Below are 17,500 nucleotides of genomic sequence, written 5' to 3' on the forward strand. Positions count from 1 at the left end.
GACATCCGTTCATTTTCGTAGGTTACAGAAACGATAGGTTTTTTTCCCATACAAATCCTTATATTTTGAATGTTACACATGCCGATGCTCGCCGATGCTCATATTTCGAGCTTGGGTTACCTGTGGTTATTACAACCGGTATTGACAAAATTTGGTGCTCAGATCTGGTTGAAATGCAACAGTTCAAATGGAACAAGGGTTACAGATACCTTCTCATGGTATTAGATCTGTTCTCCAAATATGGCTGGATTATCCCATTGAAGGATAAAAAAGGGGAAACTGTCACAGAAGCATTCAAAACCATCTTCAAAGAGGGCCGTAAGCCACAATATCCTTGGACTGATAAAGGGAAAGAATATTATAACAAAAATATGAGGGAACTGTTGGAAAAGAACGGCATAACACTGTACTCAACCGAGAATGAGGGAAAATCTAGTGTTTGTGAAAGATGGAATCGTACAATTAAAACCAAAATGTGGAAGCAGTTTACTGTCCAGGGTAATACCATATATTTAGACATACTACCAAAAATACTGAGCCAGTATAATAACACCAAACACAGTTCCATTAAAATGACACCTATAGAAGCCAGTAAAAAGAAGAATGAAAGTGCCGTGTATTTCAATCTATATGGTAATATGAAGCAATTATCACCTAAGCCTAGGTTCAAAATTGGTGATAAAGTCGATCAGGATAAGCAAGTATAAGAGAAAAGTGTTTGATAAAGGGTACACACCTAATTGGACTGAAGAGATATTCCTGGTCGATAAAATCCAATCTACAAACCCAATCACCTACAGATTAAAGGATCTCAACAACGAGGAAATACAAGGCAGCTTTTAAGAGCCTGAATTCCTTTCCGGCAAAACAGGATGTATTTCGCATTGAAAAAGTCAATCGGAGGGATTATAAGTTGAAACAAGCTCTGGTAAAATGGTTGGGTTATAGTAACGACTTTAATTCCTGGATTCCATCGAGCAGCTTGCAAGAATTATCTAACTAATAATATTTATGGACGGTCATATAAGAAAGCATGATACTAAAATCCGTAGTAAGGAAACTGAACTCAATGCGCTATACACTAAAATCCAAAATTTGGAAGAAGATATTGCCACATTACACCACAAGAAACTAATCTCCAAAAAACTGGAAACAGCTGAAATGTCATTAACCGGCGTCCTAGAAGCAATCATTGAAACGAAGGAAGGAGCGGAGAAAGAGCAAAAGAAAGTATGTTGATGCTGAGGACAAATTTAAAGGACCCGTCAAAACGACGGGGGGGTTGGGGCCATAAAATGCGACCTCAGGTCCAAGGTGCTGAAACGGCACCTCAGGTCTAAACTATTTTAATCTATCATATATACCATTTTATTGGTCTGTGTGATAGAAAATTATGTAACCTATATATATGGTATATATGATAGAAAAGAAGTATATCAATCAAGATATGAATATCGAACTGACTTCATATATTGATAATAAGCAAAATGTTTGGTTTAAGGGCAAGGATATTGCTGAGAGGCTTGTTTATAGTATACCACGAAATGCTATTGAGAGGCAGGTATGTAAGAACCATAAAATGATCCAATTGTGTTGGGGCCCTGAAACGGGGCGTCAACAAAATGCCTCAAATTGTTGAGGTGGTAAAACGCCACCTCAACAAAATAACACCCGTGGTAAATGGTGCACCGTTATCGACGAAACCGGCTTTTATGAACTTGTTTTTAGTTCTAAATTAGAAGCTGCAAAAAAATTCCGTGACTTGGTATTCACTACAGTCCTCCCATCAATCCGTAAATATGGCCAATACAAGCTGTTTGATAGTCCCTGGAATAAAATGATCATGACTGGGAATGAGACTGACTGCCGTTATAAAGTAGTGGGCCTCATAAGAAGATATTATCCAGATACTATATTAGTAGCAGGTCTGGGGGAAAACCAGGATACTGAGGCTAAGAGGCTAGATTTATATAAAGAGGGGTACATGAAAGGCCAACCAGACCTGATGGTACTCGACTGTCCAGGGGACAAAAACGCGCCTTCACAACACAAGGGTTCTTGAACACAAGTTTAATAATCGAGAGTTGCACACTCAGCATATTTTCCTAACAACACAACAGGATCGGAATTGGAGTCTCATCTTTGGCTAACAAGCTTCACCTCGCAAGTAAAAACCTACAAAGAAAACACTTAATCACTGTTGGAACGGGATTTGGAAATACACGAGCTCCTAAGACTCACCATACGATGAGAAACTCCCGGCGACTAGCGCGTTACAAAGCACACGGTTTCTTTCTCGCTACACGACGACACTGAGACGCGCTCACTAAGCATGCTGGGAGAATAAATTACAAAAACGGAATGGAACGGACTTAGGAAAACAAAAATTGTTCTCTTGTTGAGGATTGGCCTCAACATCGACAAACACAAAGACTTTAAGGGCTTATGCATAGAATTCAAATCGCCAACTGGTAATTACTATGTTTCAGAAGCCCAAAAAGAGATGAAGAAGAAGTACCTTGACAATGGTTATGCATTTATACTCAGTAATGATAATAATATTAATAATAATAATAATATTTATTATTTGGTATTGCGCAAATTGATCAAATGCGCATTACAAACTATTAAAGCTAACTAAAAAATATATTAATTATCGAATTAAACATGAATATATCTGTAAATGACACCTAACTTAATTATTTAGTACTTAACCTATTACTTACAATAATTATAACTAAAAGAAATGTTATATGTTTCATTAAAATTGATAAAAAAAAAGAGAGTAAAATTAATATACACCTATGTATAATTAAAAATTGTATGCAAGTTTAAAATAATAAGTCTTAAGCTGTTTCTTTAAAGTATAATAGTTGTCCTGTTTCCTAATGTCCTTCAGTAAAATGTTCCAGATTCTAGGGGCGGCTACTTTGAAAGTCCTGTCTCCAAGTGTCTTCTTTGAACGTGCACTATAATCCTCGAGTAACATCTCCCCGTCCGATCGAAGGTTATATCTGGTGGTACTCTTAACTTTTATTAGATCCTTAAGGTATTCGGGTGCGTTGCCATAGATACACTTACGAGCAAGCATTGCTATCTTAAAATTTACTCTATACGTTACTGGAAGCCAATGTAAATTAACAATTACGATAGAATCTGCAAAAATATTCACGAATAAATGAAAGGTATCAGAGTACCCTGTAAAAAATTGTATTAAACAGTTCCTTAATATAGACACACTAAAAATCCATTACAAAGTCATTCATCGAATTGAAAAGTAATATAATCTATTTATATAAAATCACGTTACTTGACGTGCATATACAATGCATTCTTTGCACTTTGTATTTGGATTTGGTTATCCAGGTCCCATTACAATGTTTTATATACTGTATTAATATATGGATCCTGAAATAATTCAACTACGACGTAATCTTAATACGTTCACATTAGCTGAACTAAAAAAGAAGTAATAAAGATGAAAACTGATAAATTTGCCGTTACTAAAATGAAACGTAACCAAGTAGTAAATCTGATTTTGACGTACCATTATTTATTTCCTTATCTTATGAATAAAACTGGTTCTAAAAGGGATTCCACAAAAGTTGCCACACAACGTCAGCGTCCACTAACTAAAACACCAAACGGTCAAAACCGGTTAAAACTGGTATACCGCCTGCTAGCATCACAATTACACCTGAACTACTTCGATTGATCAATCAACCTTACTAAAGTAACTACTTATGACCTCATGAACACACTAAACCTTAACACCGATTCATTAACTATTTGTGAACCGGATCATCACACGATTTCTTTCCAATATAATACATACGTAATGTACTATATTTGTTCTGCTTTTCATCATCCACAAATGCATACCTCTTCATTGTGAACTTTGGTAGTACATTACTGACTGGCTTTAACTGCCTCAACCGATCTATTAATTCATCACATTCGTCATTTGATTTGTCATTATCTGATCGGTTCAACCTTTCCAACAACTCATCCTCCTCACCATACATCTGATTCCAAATTGCATCCCTTTCAAACTCTCGTTGTTTATCTTGCTCAATTATCATCACTTCCCGCTAAATCACCATATGTATTGTCAAGTTCATTTACACATGATGTTACCATTTTTCAGCATCATCTCTTCTCTTCTTAGTTAGCTTGGCCTTTGGCCCATTAAACAAATCATTAAGCTGACCTTCCAATCTACTACAACGATACAGTAAATCGTAAACATCAATATCGTCCATCGCAATCATTGCATTGATATCTTCATTGAAATCTCTAAGAATAGTACACACTTGTTGCTTACTCATTAATATATTCTATCTTTATGGCCTTATATATCTAGCCGGATTTATGAAAACCTTACCATCGGACTCCTGGAGCCCACCCACCTTAAACTGACTCAACTAAAGCAAATATCGCCAAGAAACTCAGTTCTTACCCATGGTTCTCTTAAGGTGACTCTCTTTTTGGTTCCTGATTAGCAAAAGAAACATTCAAGTCCATCAAAAAGACACTCTGGACTTGGCCATACACTCTAGCTGCATAAAGGCCCTAAATGACGGAGGATGCTTGAGACTTAAACAAGTTCTAAGCAGAAAATTCAAGGTTAAATCACCCCCCTGACTTCCTCCACCCCCCCCCCCCCCCAGCCTAGCACGTGCTTGAGGGGAATGCTTTCATTGGCCAATGGGCCTCAAACGTTACAAGAATTTGACATGACAAACTAAAGGCAGGCATGACCAGTGCACTGACTCTCCCAGAGCAAGACTAACGGAAGGCACCACGCTTTGGCAGTACCCTCCCCTAGGGATTGACATGGAGGCCCCTTTCCAACCCATGGCGAGTTAGCTCAGGGACTGAGCTTGACAATAGCGACTTTAAGATTCGCTACGGCATAGCTCTAATAACACCGCGGCAAAACGTCTACGCATGCGCCAGGTTGAGCATTTCCGGTCTCTTTTTCAGTCACACTTTCAAGTCAGATCTCCCGCGCGCGCTCGGCTTCATTCTGTGTGCAGCTTGTGGTTCAGTTGTTTTGCTTCATGCTGCCCGTGTTTTTGACTATTTTGTATTTATTGAAATTGCTTTTATGGATAACCAGGCACAGATCACTGAAACAATTAGTCGATTAGATTCAGAAAAGGTAAGATGATAATAACTGTAATTTTGGCTAGAGCGTCAGGTAAACTGATTTTCATTCACGAAAACAAAGTTTTTGACTGTTATTTTTCACTTAACCCGGCTGAAACTAAGACATAAAAAGTTATCATCGCAAGCTTGTGTATGGCAGTTCTAATTTTCAGTTCTTCAATTTCTCAGTCTTCATGTCTTAAAGCCGATTCGAGCTTTATTTGGAAAACGACAACGCACAATCGATTTGTAGTTTTATTTACCAGTGAGTTTTACCGTGTTTGGAAACGAAACTCTTCTGAGTTGATTGCCGTGAAACATAAACTTAATTATACTGTTGAGGATGGCAGCAAGTTGACCACTCTATTTATTTTTTTCATTCTCAGAATCAGAGAGCGAAAGCTGGCATGATGGCCGGGCTTTTAGAAGTCGAACTTTTCATGCCATGTATTTAGCAGCTGGAAGTTTCGTGTTTGCATGAGATGCAGCCGAGCCGCACAGTCTGAAATTATTGAAGTCATCAACCAAAGAACAACCATGTAAAAGAATTAAATAGGCATTTTCTTGAATGAAAGTCATTTATAGGTATGTTTAGTTTCCCGGCACTGAAAGCTCCGGGTGTTCGTGGCTGCAGTCATCAAAGTCGAGGTTGTTATTAAATTCCGCACATCTTTTGTTTTGAGTTCTTGTTTTGCCTGATAATAAAAAAATTGTTGAACGGACTAAAATTTTATTTCTGGTTCTAGTGTTAATGATAATGATGACGGCTTTGTTTGGTTTCTTTCATAAGTATTGTTGTTCTTTTCTTAGTTATCGCCTTCTCCCAAATTAACTTATGCCAAACCAGTAGCACGCAAGAAAGCCAGTAAATGACAACTTCGTCATGTCGAGCGCTCGCGACCTGCACACTTCAAACATGATTTTCACCGTTGGTGCAAACAGATAACCATGTGGTGCAAAAGTTTGAGAATAGAAAAATATATAAGCTTTCGAATGAAGTGGTTTTTTTGGCCCCCTTTTTTGTCTGTTTCGCCCTTTTTGCTTTTAAACTTGGCGCGACGGCAAAGTTATGCTTACGCTATTGGTTTATATACTAGACCGGAAATGAAAAGTTAACCGGATATTAAATTTTGTGCTCATGCGCATTGCGTTTTGCCGCGGTGTTAGCTCTAATACGGCTGTTGTAACCGGGAAGGGTTGGGGCGACTACGCGGTCTCCCGCCAAAACTCAAATGGTTAAGTTACGCTCGGTACGGCAACGTCACAACCGACACAAAATGTAAACAAACTCGGACAACAGGACTAGTTTTCCCGTCTAGGTTTTGGTTGATTTCTCTTCAATGGTTTCGTTTAAAGAAATAACAGACCTTGCTGTGCTTTCTTATGGCATGAATTTTATAAATGATGCTGAATTTCTGTTGTTATATAATTCGTATAGCTCAGAAAACCTTTATCTGCTAAATCATTTGTATCACGAGTTCGACCTTCAAAATTTCAACGAAGATGAATGTCTGACAGATTTTCGTTTCAAGAAAGCTGACATCCCAAGGCTTGCACGGGCTTTACAAATCCCTGATGTTATAAGATGCTACCAAGGAACGATTGCGACGGGATTGAACATTTAGTTTAAATCTGTCGGGATTAAACAAATATAAATGTCACACAACTTTAATACGTGTAATAAATGAGCGTTCGCTCGCTCTAGCGCCGGTAAATTATAAAAATTTTATTCTCAAAGCTAAACAAGTTGTTACTGAGAACATCCCTGGCAGATAAGCCAAAAGATAAAAATATTTTTTTAATAGGTACTCGTGAAATTAAAGTCTTTACAATCACTTATTGGAACTAAAACTTCCATAAGCTTAAATAAGCTCTCTTACGAGGTTTTCTTGTCTGCAGCCGTGATTATAACGTATCCAAATCCTTTGAGTTTTCGCTTAAATAACGAAGCAATAATACCCAAGGAATATTTAAGTATGACTAAGTACTTAGTCTTTGGAGTGGGCTTCTCAGAAAAGCGAAATAAGCTTTAAAATGGCAAAGAAATGACAGTTAATACTCACGTAGTGAAGAGTACGGCAAAGAAGGCAGTTTGACGCAGCAGAAAACGAGGCTACGGGGGGAAAGCCGTACTGCAACTCGCGTGGTGACGTCACCGGAAGTGATTTTGACCTTATGTAGCCGTAGTAGCCCCTTGCCGTAGCGAATCTTAAAGTCCCTAATGAGACCAACCAGGACAGCAAGCCCCTTATGTTTTTTCTCGCCACAGTGACAAGAAACCTGGCTATCGCCTGGTTCCTGTGCGAATATTCTGGCCCGTTTTGAGGTATGTTTTCAAAAATTCAACTAGACATATATATATAGTTTTTGCCAATTAATTAGTGAAAATGACCGGTCAAACCGCCCAAAACCGGTTACCAAAATGCTGACTCAGCAAAAACCCAATTTCAACACAAAATATAGCAATGTGCCGGTACCCCCATATCCTATACCACTAGAAATCAGGTTAAAACCGCGAGAAATGGTAATTTTTTTGTGCTTTACATGAAAAATAACACATAAATAATATATCCTCTAGGAAAAAAAAACTCAGAAAAACCTACACTCCCCCTCCCCTCCCCCCCCACCCCTGTACGTTTAAGGGTAAGAAGACAATTCAGTAAACTTTTAAAGATCCAGTCAGATTTTCTTTTAAACTTTAAAAGAAAGTATCGAGGATTGAAGACTGAAAATTTCTTCGAGTCACCAAACAAAACTTGAAAACAGTCGAAGTTTAGTCTGTAAACACGTCCTAACACGATCTCATTTACAGACTGCAATCACGCATTGCTTACAATGGAACAGAAGACAAATACTTCAACAGCAGTGACTCGTGAAAGAGATACAAGGTCAATATTCAGTAGTTCCGCTGAGGAACGTAGTTAAGTCTTCCTGTACAAGTCTTAAACACTCATCCAGCGGGCCGGCTAGGACAGGTTCGGCTTTCCCTGCCGATTTCATGTCTCTGATAAACTCTCTCCGAACTGTCGTTAATTTTTTTATTATTATTTTAAATAAATGTTAAACCTTCTCAGTTTATAAGATGAAAACTAATTGCTTAAATTGCGCATGATTCATTTTTAAAGAGCTTCCACGACTAAGCCGAGGATAGGCAGACGTAAGCCTTCGTGTCCATACATGTATGGCCCTAGTATGAATATCACACTGTACTTTAATGAAGATTCACTGTTTCTATGCAGTCTTTTTTTTGGAAAGCAAGCTGGTCTGTTTTTGCACAAAGTGGAGACACATTTATACAATCCCCTAAACCATAACAGCAGATTCAGATGGTTAACACTGGCATTTTGCTCCCAGCTCCCTTTTGGGGTGCCCAGTTCAATGTTGATGAGCAGACATTCAATACTGATGAGATAGACGAAGTGCAAACAAGTGTAGAATGGGGCTTGTTGGAAGAATTCTACAGTATTTTGCATATTTAGCAAATCAGTAAATCAAGCTCACTCACGACATATATACCAAATCAGTAAAACAGACAATAATGCAAAACTTTATTTCCTTTTATGAATGTTGAATATTTCATACTTAAGATATTCATTTGAAGATATTTCTCTCAAGGTTATTTAATAAAAATACTGGTACATTATTTTTTTAAAAAAATATTTATGTGAAGACATTTCTTTCAGGGTTAAAACATATATTAAATATATTTTTGAATATATTTCTTTCAAGGTTTAAATAAAATTTTGAACCTTGGACAATTGTATCAATTAAATAAAATAATATATTATCACATGTCAAAAATAAACTTAATGCATGAACCAACTTTTTTCAAGGATAAAACAAAAGCTTGTCACTTAAATTTAAAAATCTTATAAGTCTATCATGAAAGTTTTTCTGCTAAGAAGGGCAAACACTTATAGATCATTTCATCTTGTTTAGAATGTCCAACATTGCCCTTCGTTCCCGGATCTCAAGTTCCAGTCGCAGCTTTCTCTCTTCTGATTCTTTCTCAAATTTCTGAATTTGAAACTGCAACTCCATCTTTTTGAAATCAATTTCTTTTTCCTTGAGACTGGCCTTTTAGTCGTATTTCTCAGCCAGCATTTCCACTGCACTTAGCTTTCCCACTCTTCTTTTTTTGCAACCTAACAATAGCAGAGGTGACTAACTTTAGTGCTGGTGCCCCAAAAGTGGGTTTCAGTTATCATTGATATCAGATTTGTTGTACCAGTTGATGCAGGGTACCGTTCGTACCCCTATTAATTCATCTTCATGCCCATCTAGCTACCTCACTGTCTACCTATTGGCCATCTAGCAAGGAGGGGTCAAGCATTGGCACATCAGTAAGTTGTACTATTAGTATGAATTTGCCCCCCCCCCCAAAGCAAAACGGTTGACCTGTCCCTTCCCCCCCTCCCTCTTCAACCCAAAGTTTGCTGAGGTTGCACCAGCCTTTGTTTGGCCACCTATTTAGCTAATTGGGGAGTTTATCATACACCTGTCAATTAAATGTTGGCCTGGGGGGGGGGTGCAACCAGGGGTGGGGATTTAGATTGCTTATGCCATCAGGGAGTAGATTTTGACACATAACATCTGCCGCCACAAGGATAAAATACAGAAAATGTTTTGGTCAATTCTAACAAAATACATTCTCCCGGGGGAGTGGCTTTTAACAAAATCCCACCCCCGCCTACCCCCTCCCAGGTAACATGCATAGATGCATTATTTCAACATACCTTTTCCTTTTTTTGGTGACTCTTCGTCTGATGAAAAATCTTCATCCAAGTTTTCCAAACTAGTACTGGATGGACCACTTCCATCACTTCCACGTCGTCTCTCTAATTGTACAAAATATGAAGCATTAGTTAAGTTCACTGTACTGTAAAGAAGGCCTGGGAAATGAATGAGGGACTGCTTAACCACCACACACACAGACACTCATTTGCCCCAGGTGTGCAAATTTATCAACTTAAGATTTTAAAACAGCCATGACAAATTGTTAACAGGTCTGGGGATGGGGTGGGGGGCTGGAGTTTTAACTGACTGTCAAAACAAAAATTAAATGTTGGGTTCAACCAGGTTCAACTACAGTTAGTCGAGCGATTCAACCAATCCCCCATGTCCAGTTCTCCATGGCAACAATATACAGTCATACTCATAACACCAAATTAAATGTATTTTACAGACACGATCCAGTTAATAAGCTAACATACTGGCCATCCCTTCCATGGCAGCACGTCTCATTTCCTCCCCTGCCTTTTTATCCCTCTCCTCCTTGGCTTTCTTGGACTCCTTTTCCTTCTGTTTCGCCTCAGCAAAATCTCTGCGGAAAGTCACTATATCTTCGCAAAGCTGTTTCAATTCGGTGAACTCGTCCTCAGTTCCTGACCTAAAATATTAAAACACTTATATAACTGGAAGCTCAAAGCTTCTCTATAAATAATCAGAATATGGGGGTACCTTTTCAAACATCGAGATTCTTCGGATTTGTATTTTTCAAGAACTCTGTCCATACGCTCTCAGCAACTACGGCCTGTTAATTCTACCGGCTTTTCTGGGGTTGAAAAGTGGTTGCTAAGCTTTGCAGCGATAACATCCCAATCAGATGACTTCTCAGGCCTGGCTGCATCCACTTCTATTGCAAGATCAATGTCGTTCTGAACTAACGGCCATCTGAACGGCGCCATTGTCTGCAAGATGCAAATCAACATGAATTACACTGTACTGCAAGTGTTTGGAAACAAAACAAGTTGGATTACTGTGTTTGCTTTCATCTTAATTTAACTGTTACTACTTTACCATGAACAGCTATTTTATTCGACGGTATTATCTGTTGACTAAATATGTCACAAATATCTTCTTTTCAATACAGTTTTTGTGGAAGCAAGAACCACTCGTGGCTCGGCAGCCATGTTGCTTGAAACTGAAAAATGCGGTCGCGATTCACAACATAATTGCAACTCACGAATTGCATCTCCGCGCTAAAACCATATTGAATGAAAATTACAGATATGTATCAATTAATCTACACTCCCCTAACGCGACTTGTTTCAAAATAAAAGCAAAGAAACCTTGAGGCAAATGACTTACCTGAAAACCGCCTACTTCACGTCCAAACGCGAACTTCAAATACCGCAACTCTGACGGCGGGAACTTGGTCACGTGACTTCTTGACGTTCGCAGTTTGCGGGAAATGCCGAAAAACCTCAATCTTAATCTCTCTAATGAATCCTCGATGTACGCCGGTGTGATCAAAGCATTTGCGAGGAATAAATATAACAACTATGACTTTTTTTTTTGTCATTTTCAGTTCCCCTGCAAATTACAGAAATTATAATCCTTGATGCAGATAACAATCAATCATTGATAGGACCCGTTTAATCTTTAAAATATACATTTTTTTAATTTTAAAAAGTTAACATTTAGTACAGCAAACTGTCGTTTAAAAATGTACAGGCCTCCATAAAAATGACCTGAAATTTGAAGTCTGCCCAGCTGAGATCATTACTGCGGATTCCCTTATAAATTAAATTTATCAGTCTAGTTCAATTATGTTTCTTAGTGAAGGAAGTGCTCTCGCTTCTCGCACCTTGCATTCTCGGTTCCCGACCTTAATTTTCTTGGCTTCCTAACTTTAGGGACGGACCATTAGAAAAGTTATGGCGGTGGGAGGGGGCGGGGGGGGGGGGGGGATTTATGAGCCGCAAAAATTTTTTTCGTCATCAAATTCCATGTATGAATTTTTTTAGGCCGTAGCATGAATATTTTTTAGGGTTAATTGGCGTGCATGAATTTTTTTATTTAATTTTCCCTTGCGCAAATAATCTTTGTACTTCCACCGCCCCACCCCCTCCATAGGTTTTCTAGTGGTCCGTCCCTGAGCTAGCCTACCACGAAGATTGGGGGCTTCGTCACGCGTTCCCGTAGGAACGCATAACAAACCCGGTAGGCTAAACTTTAGCCCTCTTTCGATTGCAAAATATTAAGCAAATTTATTAAATTCTCGCTTTTCGCTCCTTTAGAGACTCCCGCCTCCCGCTCTCTTTCTTCTCCGGGCGCCTTTCGTATGTAACCCAACTGAACTGACAGAGCTCGATGGCATTTGTAGTGTTATTTCCTGTGTTTTCTATGTCCCTTTTTTGTAATAAATAAAATTCCTGACTTATAAGTCTCGAAACTTGGGGGAAGCAATTCATGAGGCATTTTAACATTGATAAGTTGAGTCGGATCAGAACATGGGAGTGATATTTAAAGGCCTGAGTCCCAGTCGCTTATTATACTAATGATGAATTGAGCCATTTTAAGTCTTCTTCAGTACAACAATTAAAGGACCGGGAACGGATATCGATGGAAACTAATAAAAGAGCACAATATAATATTCATTTCTGTTGGTAATGATTACTCAGACTCTACGTCAATAATCACCTTATATTGGCTCTTCATTCAGTACACTTTTATAGACTAACATTACGCTGATATAGGGCTCCCGTTTTGAGGTTTAATTCTAATGGGTTTTCTTTTGTTTCAGATTGCAAGAGCTTGCAGGCTTAATTTGATTTGCACAATTACACATGTCACTCAGATTAATGTGAAGTGGTTTGTTTTTTTCCCGCAATAATAAAGTGCAGATTTAAACGAGTTCCTGTAGACTTCGGACCCGCACTTTAGTTGAGACTTTAATATCAGCAGAAGGGGTTTAAGTCGCTTCTTTGGAAGAGAAGACACATTCAGTCAATCAAGGAAGATTGTAAGTGTTAAAAGGTTTGTTTCATCCTTGCTCGTTCCCTTTTTTTTTAATTGTTTGGTCATATTTAATACCACCTTTGATGTTTATAGAATGTTTGGGTTTTATCCAGCACAGCCAATTTACTTGATGTAGGACTATGCTTTTTCGATTCCTTAAAATATAATAATAATAATGATAAAAATAAAAATAAATGAAGCAAGACTTCATCGTACACAGCCGTTTAAGACTTTTGAAAGTTACTTCAGTTCTGATACATGAAGTTCTCATAACACGATTCTCCTGAAAAGCGCTTGGTTTCATAGTTATCTATCGGAGCTGCCTGCAAAATAATGAAAGTAGTTTCCAAGAATTAGAGTGGAATAATGAACACTCTATCTCTTTACTTCCCAAGCCAGTTTTATTTCTGCTTAATTAATAAACGAAAGTCATTTAGGGGCACCCAACGACGATTTCCTCCTACCTATGCATTGAAAACACTTTTTAGGCTATCCAGAGTACTTTTATATCTCTAAGCCTCTCTAGAAATGCATTCTAAGCAGCTCTAAAAAATCTGTATCTGTTCGGTCATCCTAGGGCAAATTGAATCTTTTCGAAATTACCAGTGAGGGCTTCAGTATTATTTTGCCGAAAATTTTAGATGTAATTTAGAGTTTTGCGAAAGTGAGAATTTTTTTCTCGTTACTCTTTCCATTGCATTAAAATTTTAGGTTTCCTTTTTCTGCGAAAACTGAATAGCTTAAGATAGGTAGAGAAATGCGAAAATTCAACTTCAGAAAATCGTAGGAAATTATTAGGTGAGCTTCCGCGAAACAAAATTGCACTTGAATGGAACGGTCATCTAAAAATTCTTAGCCTTCCTCAAGGTATAGAAAAGTTTGGACAATTTTTGCTTCTCCGAACAGATATTTTACAGAAAGCTGTCGTTGGGTGCCCCTGGTCATTGTGAAATGCTACGTTTGTGAACAGTTGCTATTCAACCCCGGAAGTAACTCATCCTTGCACGATCTCATTTACGGGCTGCAATGTTATTGTAAAGTATTGCCGCGTAGTCAATCGAACGAAACCGAACCAATAATCAATCGAACTCGATCGAACCCAATCGGTAGGATTGTTGTTCGATTGGTTCGCCTTCGGTAATCGAACATAATCGAACTGGAACTTTTCGGTGAGTTCGATTACCGAACTCAATCGACCTGATCAAGTTCTATTTTGTTCGGTAGAAAGACAAAACGCAACCAGTTTTAATTGAATTAATCGGAAAGATCTTCCTCTAGGATGTATGTGAAGGAGTTTAAAAACAACATTTTTTTGCAATTGACCCGGAATTAACTAAAATCTATTGTTAATTAAAAGTGATTCAAAATCGATAAATTCACAACTAATACTGCCAAACATGAATGGCACCGTAAAACCATGCATGTAAAATGTCTTTCCTAGGACAATACCAACGACTGGGGATATTCTTATGATACCAGAAAAGTCAAATCTTCTTTGATAAAGTATCAACAATTAAAAAAGGATCACTGGGTAACTTGATCTGAACGCACTTAACATTGTAGAGCGTATACAAAATAGTCACTATAACTAGCTCTACAAATGTTCTCATTATCTCAAAGTAAATGTCTATTAAAACTACAAGCGGTGTTTGTAAAAGCTGTTGCACAACAGAGGCAATGCAAGCTAAACTTTTGGCATAACAAGGCTTCATTAAAAGTAAAAGAAATAATACCGACATCGACGGACAAAGAGCACTCGTTTTCCGCCCAGTCTGTGACATCTTTGCGTACTTGTGTTTGAAATTGAAGCCAGGCAAGTGATACTTAACTTATTTAAATGCAACGCCTTGTTTGAAACCAGATAAAACTGGTTTATGTTCGGTTGTTGCTGTGTTCGATTATGTTCGATTGTTTAAGTGTTTGATTTCCGGACGTTCGATTCTGTCCTTGGGGTACTGCTGCCGGCCTCTCAGAGCCCCTAGCCCATTACAGTCTATTCTGTGGCCAATTATAGACCCCCATCTTAGTCACGTTTGGGCAATTATCTAATTTTCGTGATCCCAACTTAGTCACTTTCTATTTATGTATCTACCTTACATTGAATAAAGAACACTTTTCTTTTCACATACAGAACAACATTCCCGTACGTTTGCTAACCGTAAATATGAAAAACTGTCTTAAGCCTGCTTTTCACTAGCGCAAAAGCATAAGCACAAGCACATGTGTAAGCAAGTGAAAACTGGGTCGACATAAGCGTAAACACAAGAAAAACGGACAAGTACGTTCTTCTTGTGCTTATGCTTATGTCCTAGCTTTGACTATGAGTGAAAACTGGGTCGACATAGATAAGCACAAGCATAAGCACAAGGCCGACTTGGACCAATCATAGATCACTTTGACCCAGACCTCATGCGAACATTTGAAAAGCAATATGGCGGACGCTTCGTCCGCCATCTTGTTTGTCATTGGATTCAGGAGAGCTGGTATCGAGAATTGAGTCAAATATGCCATTCTGCGTGTGCGTATGTCTTTATGCTTATGGTTATGCGCTAGTGAAAACCAGGTTTTACCCCAAAAATCCGAAAATGTGCGACCCCATTCTAGTAATGCTATTGAAAACGCGAACCCATTATAGTCAATCCAGTCGTGAAAATCCCCATTAGCCTCTTATAAGGAAGTACCTCTCCCCCTGGATTGTGTTCAACTGGCAAATTGTTTAGGTGAGTTCGATTAAGTTCGATTACCGAACCCAATAGAAGTCAATCGTACAATTGGGAACGATTGGGTTCCATAACCGAACGTTCGAGTGACTACGCCGGGAGTATTGATTTACTGCGAATAAAGGAAACTACTCGACAAATGTAGTGACACGGAAAACTGCGCAAGATCGGTCAGTATTTTAAACAGCTCCGACGAGGAACGCAATAGGCCAGATTCTTTACCTATCGACTATTCCAAAGTGGAATTAAACTGGTTTTTTTTTTTCAATCTACCCTAGAACATTCTCACTTTATTGGCTAGCTTCCACCGCTGCCACTTATTGTTTGAAGCCTTAGTGACTGATGAGCAAAAATATTTGTAGACAAAAATCTTGGAAAGTTAACTAAAATTTAAACCCCTTTTTGTACGATTTTGTTTACCGATAATGTTATTTTCTAACTAAGGCCAGTTTAAAACTGACTGTGTATGCTTGCACAAATTTGATTTTGAATTTTTTGTAAAAATGGTGTTTCCCATGTCGGAATCGTTTCCGATGTTAGGTGTACAGATGTAAGCCCTTGTTAACTACCTGCAGACATTTTTAGCGATCAGAAATTATATATTTTTTTTAGGGAGAGCTCGGCTGAATTATTTCAAGCAATTTAGTGAATTCAACACAGCATCCAGAAGTTAAACTTAAAGGCAGGTTAGTCATTTACAAACCAGCATACCTTGTCGTGTATCTGGCTGCGTCCGATATTCTCTGCCTTAAACTCAAGGAAGTTATGCAGCACATTAACTACAAGGCTCAATAAAAACACACTAACAATTATAAATGCTTTCTTTTCACTTTGCGTTTTCTTTGTAGGGTGATCGTAATTTGTTGATAGCGTGGTGCACTCGATGAAGATATTGCTTTAATTGCGAAATGTCAAAGTCTAAGTAACAAGTTGGATATGCTAATTTACTGCACATTGCAAATGCACGTGCAACAAGCTACGTATGCTAATGAGTTACATGTGAACGTGCAACACCTTTCCTTTCATGAAAAAAAATAAAAAAATAAAAAAATAAAATAAAATGAACATAAATGAATAAAGTCACGAAACACACGATACAGAGTAACAGTTTGTGCTATGGCGTGATCCATGAGATAAGTCAAAGTACTTCATGTCTCGATGTCTCAAAGCTATGCAAGTGTTCAACTAATGTTCATTACGTAATCTTTAAATCTGGAGGGTAACTTCCGGTTCCTAGATGACCTCCGCAGCACGATTTCCGGTGATACATGATGTTCAGGGTTCACGTACTCGGGCTGCTCCACCTGTTCTGTTCCACCGCTGTTTGGACTTGAGGGGTCGTCCACCTGCTCAGATGTATCTGATGCTACATCTGTGTCGATTGATACCGATTCACTGTAGCCGCGCACCGGATCGGTGGATGCTTTCCTAATTTGTGCGTGATTCCGACGAACAAGCCCCAATGGAGTACTTAAAGTGCATGATCTTGGCGCAGGCTTGTTAACCACCTCACCATGTATCCAGGGTTTGCTTCTGTTCCTCGGGCTCGGTTTCACGAAGACTCTCTCGCCGATTGCAAATTCACTGAGCTGCTTTGATGCTCGTTTGTCATAGTGGGTCTTGGCCTTTTGTTTCCTTTCCGCAATGTTCTGGGTCACTACACTTGGCACTGTTAGTTGTGGTTGGAGTTTGCTTGTAGCCATGGGAATCAGATCCCGGAGTCTTCTAGACATCAATCTCTGTGCCGGGGAATAAACGTGACCCTGCTGTGGTGTATTGCGATATGCCAGCAAAGCAATATAGGGGTCCTCTTGCCGTGATTTCTTTAAAATGTTCTTTGCAATTTTCACTGCCGACTCTGCTTTCCCGTTGCCACGGCTGTGATA

The 17,500-nt window shown here is 38.6% G+C and overlaps 2 protein-coding genes across 2 annotated transcripts in view; one reads left to right on the forward strand and one right to left on the reverse strand.

The window, feature by feature from the left end:
* The window catches only part of LOC140934582 (uncharacterized), a 466,993-nt gene that overhangs the window by 433,624 nt on the left and 15,869 nt on the right, over positions 1-17,500 (forward strand). The window lies entirely within an intron of this gene.
* Positions 9,232-10,867, reverse strand: LOC140933029 (uncharacterized). Its single transcript, XM_073382536.1, has 4 exons — positions 10,612-10,867; positions 10,365-10,540; positions 9,888-9,989; positions 9,232-9,296 (listed from the first exon to the last, which is right to left on the reverse strand). The coding sequence occupies exons 1-4, from the start codon at positions 10,662-10,664 to the stop codon at positions 9,232-9,234; spliced, it is 396 nt and encodes a 131-aa protein (XP_073238637.1). The 5' UTR covers positions 10,665-10,867.

The sequence above is a fragment of the Porites lutea genome, chromosome 4 (assembly GCF_958299795.1).
Source record: "Porites lutea chromosome 4, jaPorLute2.1, whole genome shotgun sequence".
Lineage (NCBI taxonomy): Eukaryota > Metazoa > Cnidaria > Anthozoa > Scleractinia > Poritidae > Porites > Porites lutea.